The 10,473-nt window shown below is 45.9% G+C and overlaps 1 protein-coding gene across 1 annotated transcript in view; it reads right to left on the minus strand.

Annotated features, from left to right (window-relative positions):
- Window positions 1-339: 339 nt before the first annotated feature.
- The window catches only part of LOC109893973 (estrogen-related receptor gamma-like), a 138,569-nt gene continuing 128,435 nt past the window's right edge, over window positions 340-10,473 (minus strand). Inside the window, exon 5 of the mRNA XM_031828080.1 lies at window positions 340-584. Within this exon, the coding sequence (XP_031683940.1) occupies window positions 340-584 (245 nt within the window). The remainder of the gene's footprint in view (window positions 585-10,473) is intronic.

The following is a 10,473-nucleotide window of genomic DNA, read 5'->3' on the forward strand; positions in this document are numbered from 1 at the left end:
GTCAATAGTCAATAATCACATTGTTAATCATTCTTATATGTATAAGTGACACGAGGTCGATAGTCAATAGTTTACAGTGCCATTGTTATGGTAGCTGGTTTATGACTTGGCTATAGTTTGTACACAGACGACCCTCCAGCAGAGATCTCGTCTCAGTGTCAGTGTCTCCCCTAATGCACGGAGGTCAGAGATTAAAGTTCAGAGGTTACTCCCACCGATCTTTCTTAGTGGGCGGCGAGTTTGGGAAATTCAGATGTCATGTGGGGTTTTGGGGGGTCAATGGGAGGAGCCTGTGTGTGATTGACTGACATTTCGGAGGTGGTGGACGTGGTTGGCCAATCAGACCTTGGCCTCCAGCAGTTCCAGGAAGAGTTTGTGCATGGGGACCTTGCCATCCTGCTTGATGCTGTAGAAGTGCTGCACAGCCTTGGTGGAGGTCTGGCGGAGCAGGGGCAGGGTCATCAGCAGCTTGCCTGCCCGACGAGGGTCCTCCGGGTGCTGGCCTGCCTCGTAGTCCTGCAGGGCCTCGTGGAGCACATCCTGGAGCTTCTGCACCGCCTCCACATCCTCTACGTGCATGGAGTCTACAGGGGGAGATAGGGAGGGAGAAGAGTGAGGGGGGTTGAAAGGATGGTGAGGTTAATCTTCACACATACTGCATGACCACATATCATTACATCATTACATACTACCTCACCTTAACATCTGCACCACAGGTAACTTCCACAAACACCAAATTGAGACTCTGTATGCAGGATCCTGCAAAAACATCCTCCGTGTACAATGTAAAATAGCAAATAATACACGCAGAGCAGAATTTGGCCGATACCCACTACAAAATCCAGAAAAGAGCAGTTAAATTCTACAACCACCGAAAAGGAGGCGATTCCCAAACCTTCCATAACAAAGACATCACCTACAGAGAGATGAACCTGGAGAAGAGTCCCCTAAGCAAGCTGGTCCTGGGGCTCTGTTCACAAACACAAACAGATGCCACAGAGCCCCAGGACAGAAATACAATTAGACCCAACCAAATCATGAGAAAACAAAAAGATAATTACATGACACATTGGAAAGAATTTATAAAAGAACTGAGCAAACTAGAATGCTATTTGGCCCTAAACAGAGAGTACACAGTGGCAGAATACCTGACCACTCTGACTGACACAAATTTAAAGGAAAGCTGTACAGACACAGTGAGCATAGCCTTGCTATTGAGAAAGGCCGCGGTAGGCAGACCTGGTTCTCCAGAGAAAACAGGCTATTTGCACACTGCCCACAAAATGAGGTGGAAACTGAGCTGATGAACATATTAAAAACATGTATTTCCCTCAGATTACAAACCCAATTTTGATAAACTCCCATATCTACTGGGTGAAATTCCACAGTGTGACATCACAGCAACAAGATTTGTGACCTGTTGCCACAAGAAAAGGGCAACCAGTGAAGAACAAACACCATTGTAAATAAAACCCATATTTATGTTTCTTTATTTTCCCTTTTGTACTAACTATGTGCACATCATTAGTCGTACTTCCGGCGCCGACAGAGATGGCCGCCTCGCTTCGCGTTCCTAGGAAACTATGCAGTTTTTTGTTTTTTTACGTGTTATTTCTTACACTAGTACCCCAGGTCATCTTAGGTTTCATCACATACAGCCGAGAAGAACTACTGAATATAAGATCAGCGTCAACTCACCACCAGTACGACCAAGAATATGTTTTTCGCGATGCGGATCCTGTGTTCTGCCTTACAACCAGCGCCACGGGATGGTTCCCATGCAGCGACCCAAAAAAACGACTCAGAAAAAGAGGGAAACGAAGCGGTCTTCTGGTCAGACTCCGGAGACGGGCACATCGTGCACCACTCCCTAGCATTCTTCTTGCCAATGTCCAGTCTCTTGACAACAAGGTTGATGAAATCCGAGCAAGGGTAGCATTCCAGAGGGACATCAGAGACTGTAACGTTCTCTGTTTCACGGAAACGTGGCTCACTGGAGAGACGCAATCCGAAGCGGTGCAGCCAGCGGGTTTCTCCACGCATCGCGCGGACAGAAACGAACATCTTTCTGGTAAGAAGAGGGGCGGGGGCGTATGCCTTATGGCCAACGTGACATGGTGTGATGAAAGAAACATACAGGAACTCAAATCCTTCTGTTCACCTGATTTAGAATTCCTCACAATCAAATGTAGACCGCATTATCTACCAAGAGAATTCTCTTCGATTATAATCACAGCCGTATATATCCCCCCCCCAAGCAGACACATCGATGGCTCTGAACGAACTTTATTTAACTCTCTGCAAACTGGAAACGATTTATCCGGAGGCTGCATTCATTGTAGCTGGGGTTTTTAACAAGGCTAATCTGAAAACAAGACTCCCTAAATTTTATCAGCATATCGATTGCGCAACCAGGGGTGGAAAGACCCTGGATCATTGTTACTCTAACTTCCGCGACGCATATAAGGCCCTGCCCCGCCCCCCTTTCGGAAAAGCTGACCACGACTCCATTTTGTTGATCCCTGCCTACAGACAGAAACTAAAACAAGAAGCTCCCACGCTGAGGTCTGTCCAACGCTGGTCCGACCAAGCTGACTCCACACTCCAAGACTGCTTCCATCACGTGGACTGGGAGATGTTTCGTATTGCGTCAGCCAACAACATTGACGAATACGCTGATTCGGTGTGCGAGTTCATTAGAACGTGCGTTGAAGATGTCGTTCCCATAGCAACGATTAAAACATTCCCCAACCAGAAACCGTGGATTGATGGCAGCATTCGTGTGGAACTGAAGGCGCGAACCACTGCTTTTAATCAGGGCAAGGTGTCCGGTAACATGACTGAATACAAACAGCGCAGCTATTCCCTCCGCAAGGCTATCAAACAAGCTAAGCGCCAGTACAGAGACAAAGTAGAATCTCAATTCAACGGCTCAGACACAAGAGGCATGTGGCAGGGTCTACAGTCAATCACGGACTACAGGAAGAAACCCAGCCCAGTCACGGACCAGGATGTCTTGCTCCCAGGCAGACTAAACAACTTTTTTGCCGCTTTGAGGACAATACAGTGCCACTGACACGGCCTGCAACGAAAACATGCGGTCTCTCCTTCACTGCAGCCGAAGTGAGTAAGACATTTAAACGTGTTAACCCTCGCAAGGCTGCAGGCCCAGACGGCATCCCCAGCCGCGCCCTCAGAGCATGCGCAGACCAGCTGGCCGGTGTGTTTACGGACATATTCAACCAATCCCTATACCAGTCTGCTGTTCCCACATGCTTCAAGAGGGCCACCATTGTTCCTGTTCCCAAGAAAGCTAAGGTAACTGAGCTAAACGACTACCGCCCCGTAGCACTCACATCCGTCATCATGAAGTGCTTTGAGAGACTAGTCAAGGACCATATCACCTCCACCCTACCTGACACCCATGACCCACTCCAATTTGCTTACCGCCCAAATAGGTCCACAGACGATGCAATCTCAACCACACTGCACACTGCCCTAACCCATCTGGACAAGAGGAATACCTATGTGAGAATGCTGTTCATCGACTACAGCTCGGCATTCAACATCATAGTACCCTCCAAGCTCGTCATCAAGCTCGAGACCCTGGGTCTCGACCCCGCCCTGTGCAACTGGGTACTGGACTTTCTGACGGGCCGCCCCCAGGTGGTGAGGGTAGGCAACAACATCTCCTCCCCGCTGATCCTCAACACTGGGGCCCCACAAGGGTGCGTTCTGAGCCCTCTCCTGTACTCCCTGTTCACCCACGACTGCGTGGCCACGCACGCCTCCAACTCAATCATCAAGTTTGCAGACGACACAACAGTGGTAGGCTTGATTACCAACAACGACGAGAAGGCCTACAGGGAGGAGGTGAGGGCCCTCGGAGTGTGGTGTCAGGAAAATAACCTCACACTCAACGTCAACAAAACTAAGGAGATGATTGTGGACTTCAGGAAACAGCAGAGGGAACACCCCCCCATCCACATCGATGGAACAGTAGTGGAGAGGGTAGCAAGTTTTAAGTTCCTCGGCATACACATCACAGACAAACTGAATTGGTCCACTCACACAGACAGCATCGTGAGGAAGGCGCAGCAGCGCCTCTTCAACCTCAGGAGGCTGAAGAAATTCGGCTTGTCACCAAAAGCACTCACAAACTTCTACAGATGCACAATCGAGAGCATCCTGGCGGGCTGTATCACCGCCTGGTATGGCAACTGCACCGCCCTCAACCGTAAGGCTCTCCAGAGGGTAGTGAGGTCTGCACAACGCATCACCGGGGGCAAACTACCTGCCCTCCAGGACACCTACACCACCCGATGCTACAGGAAGGCCATAAAGATCATCAAGGACATCAACCACCCGAGCCACTGCCTGTTCACCCCGCTGTCATCCAGAAGGCGAGGTCAGTACAGGTGCATCAAAGCTGGGACCGAGAGACTGAAAAACAGCTTCTATCTCAAGGCCATCAGACTGTTAAACAGCCACCACTAACATTGAGTGGCTACTGCCAACACACTGTCAATGCCACTGACTCTACTCCAGCCACTTTAATCATGGGAATTGATGGGAAATGATGTAAATATATCACTAGCCACTTTAAACAATGCTACCTTATATAATGTTACTTACCCTACATTATTCATCTCATATGCATACGTAGATACTGTACTCTATATCATCGACTGCATCCTTATGTAATACATGTATCACTAGCCACTTTAACTATGCCACTTGGTTTACATACTCATCTCATATGTATATACTGTACTCGATATCATCTACTGTATCTTGCCTATGCTGCTCTGTACCATCACTCATTCATATATCCTTATGTACATATTCTTTATCCCCTTACACTGTGTATAAGACAGTAGTTTTTTTTGGAATTGTTAGTTAGATCACTTGTTCGTTATTACTGCATTGTCGGAACTAGAAGCACAAGCATTTCGCTACACTCGCATTAACATCTGCTAACCATGTGTATGTGACAAATAAATCTGATTTGATTTGATTTGATCATTATAACACCGTACATAGCCATAATATGACATTAGAAATGTGTCTATTCCGTTTAAACTAATGCATGTAATGTTTACTGTTCATTTTTGATTGTTTATTTCACTTTTGTTTATTATCTATTTCACTTGTCTTGGCAATGTAAACATACCGTATGTTTCCCATGCCAATAAAGCCCTTTGAATTGAATTGAGAGCGACAGTGAGACAGAGAAAGAGAGAGAGACAGAGAGAGAGGGGAGAGAGAGTGAGAGAGACAGTGAGAGAGAGAGAGAAACAGAGAGAGAAACAGAGAGAGAAACAGAGAGAGAAACAGAGAGAGAGAGAAACAGAGAGAGAGACAGAGAGAGAGACAGAGAGACAGAGAGCAGACCCCACAGAGCCCCAGGACAGCAACACAATTAGACCCAACCAAATCATGAGAAAACAAAAAGATAATTACTTGACACATTGGGGAGAATTTACCAAAAATTGCTTTGGCAATGTAAACATAAAGCCCTTTGAATTCAATGTAATTGAATTGAGAGAGAGAGAGCGAGAGAGGGAGACAGAGAGACCGACACAGAGAGACTCCCCAGCTGAACAATAGCCTGGCCTGTCTGTATTGTCTGTCTCAGGATGTCAAACATTAGCTTACTTATTGGGTACTAGAGCATTTATGAGCACTGTGGATGGGTGTGGCACTGCAACAGATTTCTCTACTCCAGTCCTACACAGTACATCTGGAACGGCCCAGTACATTTATGGACCTCTATACCAGACGGTGTAAGAGGAAGGCCCTACAAATTGTCAAAGACTCCAGCCACCCAAGTCATAGACTGTTCTCTCTGCTACCGCAACCCAAGCGGTACCGGAGCGCCAAGTCTAGGTCCAAGAGGCTTCTCAACAGCTTCTAACTCCCAAGCCATAAGACTCTTGAACAGCTAATCAAATGGCTGTCCAGACTATTTACATTGCCCCCCCCCCCATTTCACACTGCTGCAATTATCTGTTTATTATCTATCCATAGTCACGTTAACTCTACCTACATGTACATATGACCTCAATTACCTCGACTCACCAGAGCCCTCGCACATTGACTCTGTACCGGTACCCCCTGTATATAGCCTCCACATGGACTCTGTACCGGTACCCCCTGTATATAGCCTCCACATTGACTCTGTACCGGTACCCCCTGTGTATAGCCTCCACATTGACTCTGTACCGGTACCCCCTGTATATAGCCTCCACATTGACTCTGTACCGGTACCCCCTGTATATAGCCTCCACATTGACTCTGTACCGGTACCCCCTGTATATAGCCTCCACATTGACTCTGTACCGGTACCCCCTGTATATAGCCTCCACATTGACTCTGTACCGGTACCCCCTGTATATAGCCTCCACATTGACTCTGTACCGGTACCTCCTGTATATAGCCTCCACATTGACTCTGTACCGGTACCCCCTGTATATAGCCTCCACATTGACTCTGTACCGGTACCCCCTGTATATAGCCTCCACATTGACTCTGTACCGGTACCCCCTGTATATAGCCTCCACATTGACTCTGTACCGGTACCCCCTGTATATAGCCTCCACATTGACTCTGTACCGTAACACCCTGTATATAGCCTCCACATTGACTCTGTACCGGTACCCCCTGTATATAGCCTCCACATTGACTCTGTACCGGTACCCCCTGTATATAGCCTCCACATTGACTCTGTACCGGTACCCCCTGTATATAGCCTCCACATTGACTCTGTACCGGTACCCCCTGTATATAGCCTCCACATTGACTCTGTACCGGTACCCCCTGTATATAGCCTCCACATTGACTCTGTACCGGTACCCCCTGTATATAGCCTCCACATTGACTCTGTACCGGTACCCCCTGTATATAGCCTCCACATTGACTCTGTACCGGTACCTCCTGTATATAGCCTCCACATTGACTCTGTACCGGTACCCCCTGTATATAGCCTCCACATTGACTCTGTACCAGTACCCCCTGTATATAGCCTCCACATTGACTCTGTACCGGTACCCCCTGTATATAGCCTCCACATTGACTCTGTACCAGTACCCCCTGTATATAGCCTCCACATTGACTCTGTACCGGTACCCCCTGTGTATAGCCTCCACATTGACTCTGTACCAGTACCCCCTGTATATAGCCTCCACATTGACTCTGTACCGGTACCCCCTGTATATAGCCTCCACATTGACTCTGTACCAGTACCCCCTGTATATAGCCTCCACATTGACTCTGTACCGGTACCTCCTGTATATAGCCTCCACATTGACTCTGTACCGGTACCCCCTGTATATAGCCTCCACATTGACTCTGTACCGGTACCCCCTGTATATAGCCTCCACATTGACTCTGTACCGGTACCCCCCTGTATATAGCCTCCACATTGACTCTGTACCAGTACCCCCTGTATATAGCCTCCACATTGACTCTGTACCGGTACCCCCTGTATATAGCCTCCACATTGACTCTGTACCGGTACCTCCTGTATATAGCCTCCACATTGACTCTGTACCGGTACCCCCTGTATATAGCCTCCACATTGACTCTGTACCAGTACCCCCTGTATATAGCCTCCACATTGACTCTGTACCGGTACCCCCTGTATATAGCCTCCACATTGACTCTGTACCAGTACCCCCTGTATATAGCCTCCACATTGACTCTGTACCGGTACCCCCTGTGTATAGCCTCCACATTGACTCTGTACCAGTACCCCCTGTATATAGCCTCCACATTGACTCTGTACCGGTACCCCCTGTATATAGCCTCCACATTGACTCTGTACCAGTACCCCCTGTATATAGCCTCCACATTGACTCTGTACCGGTACCTCCTGTATATAGCCTCCACATTGACTCTGTACCGGTACCCCCTGTATATAGCCTCCACATTGACTCTGTACCGGTACCCCCTGTATATAGCCTCCACATTGACTCTGTACCGGTACCCCCTGTATATAGCCTCCACATTGACTCTGTACCGGTACCCCCTGTATTTAGCCTCCACATTGACTCTGTACCAGTACCCCCTGTATATAGCCTCCACATTGACTCTGTACCGGTACCCCCTGTATATTACCTCACTATTGTCATTTTACTGCTGCTCTATAATTATTTGTTACTTTTATATATATATTTTTTTAAACGTATCTATAAACTTATCAATTCAATTCAATTCAATTCAAGGGCTTTATTGGCATGGCAAACATGTGTTAACATTGCCAAAGCAAGTGAGGTAGATAATATATAAAGTGAATATATAAAGTGAAATAAACAATACAAATTAACAGTAAACATTACACATACAGAAGTTTCAAAACAATAAAGACATTACAAATGTCATATTATATATATATATATATATATATATTTATATATATACAGTGTTTTAACAATGTACAAATGGTAAAGGACACAAGATAAAATAAATAAGCATAAATATGGGTTGTATTTACAATGGTGTGTGTTCTTCACTGGTTGCCCTTTTCTCGTGGCAACAGGTCACAAATCTTGTTGCTGTGATGGCACACTGTGGAATTTCACCCAGTAGATATGAGAGTTTTTCAAAATTGGATTTGTTTTCGAATTCTTTGCGGATCTGTGTAATCTGAGGGAAATATGTCTCTCTAATATGGTCATACATTGGGCAGGAGGTTAGGAAGTGCAGCTCAGTTTCCACCTCATTTTGTGGGCAGTGAGCACATAGCCTGTCTTCTCTTGAGAGCCATGTCTGCCTACGGCGGCCTTTCTCAATAGCAAGGCTATGCTCACTGATCTCCACATAGTCAAAGCTTTCCTTAATTTTGGGTCAGTCACAGTGGTCAGGTATTCTGCCACTGTGTACTCTCTGTGTAGGGCCAAATAGCATTCTAGTTTGCTCTGTTTTTCTTTGTTAATTCTTTCCAATGTGTCAAGTAATTCTCTTTTTGTTTTCTCATGATTTGGTTGGGTCTAATTGTGCTCTCTCTGTTTCTCTCTCTCTGTTTCTCTCTCTCTCACTGTCTCTCCCCTCTCTCTCTGTCTCTGTAACTTTCTCTCTGTATCTCTCTGTTTCTCTCTCTCTCTGTTTCTCTCTCTCTCTCACTGTCTCACTGTCTCTCTCACTCTCTCTCCCCTCTCTCTCTGTCTCTCTCTCTTCCTCTGTCTCACTGTCACGCTCACATCACACCGGCCGATCAACGGAGCATACATGTTAAATAATAATCACAGGTCAACTAACTACATCACACAGACCAGACAGCACATATCCCCCCCCCCTCTCTCTCTCTAGTGATATAGATAATAAACAAAAGTGAAATAAACAATCAAATATGAACAGTAAACATTACACTCACAAACGTTTCAAAGGAATAGAGACATTTCAAATGTCATATTACGACTATGTACAGTGTTATATTGATGTGCAAATAGTTAAAAAATAAATAAACAAATATGGGTTGCAGTTGTTCTTCCAATCTTGCTGCTGTGATGGGCATACATTTGTCAGTAGGTTAGGAAGTGCATTGTCAAAGCTTTCCTTCATTTTGGGTCAGTCAGAGTGGTCAAGTATTCTGCCACCGTGTACTCTCTGTTTTGGGCCAAATAACATTCCACTTTGCTCTGTTTTTTGGTAAATACTTTTCAACGTGTCACGTAATCAGACTCTGCATGCAGAGTCTCAATTTTGTGTTTGTCCCATTTGTAATTTCTTGGTTGGTGAGCAGACCAGACCTCCCAACCATAAAGGACAATGGATTCTATAACTGATTCAAGTACTTTTAGCAAGATCCTAATTTCGGATGTCAAATTTTATGTCCCTTTTGATGGCATAGAAGGCCCTTCTTGCCTGGTCTCTCAGATCGTTCACAGCTTTGTGGAAGTTACCTGTGGCGCTGATGTTTTTTGTGTGCTTTAGGGCAATGGTGTCTAGATGGAATTTGTATTCAGACCTGTAGGGAACAGGTCTGAAAGAATCTGTGCAGAAGATCTATGTGCTGCTGTAGGCCCTCCTTGGAAATTTGACTTCAGATTCTAGTAGGGTGAGGTCTAGTAGGGTGCTGCAGACCGTTCTAGTGCCCTCGCCAATTTGTTGATATATATGCTGAAGAGGGTGGGGCTCAAGCTGCATCCCTTTCTCATCCCTGTCTCACCCCACAGCCCTGATGAAAGAAATGTGTGTTTTTTGCCAATTTTACCTGGACACTTTTTGTTTGTGTACATGGATTTAATAATGTCGTATGTTTTTCCACCAGCACCGTTTTTTTAAAATCAATTTGTATAGCAGACCATCATGCCAAATTGAATCAAAAGCATTTTTGAAATCAACAAAGCATGAGAAGACTTTGCCTTTGTTTTGGTTGGTTTGTTTGTTGATTAGGGTGTGCAGGGTGAATACGTGGTCTGTCATACGGTAATTTGGTAAAAATACAATTTGACATTTGCTCAGTACATTGTT

This window comes from Oncorhynchus kisutch, linkage group LG7, assembly GCF_002021735.2.
Source record: "Oncorhynchus kisutch isolate 150728-3 linkage group LG7, Okis_V2, whole genome shotgun sequence".
Classification (NCBI taxonomy): Eukaryota; Metazoa; Chordata; class Actinopteri; order Salmoniformes; family Salmonidae; genus Oncorhynchus; species Oncorhynchus kisutch.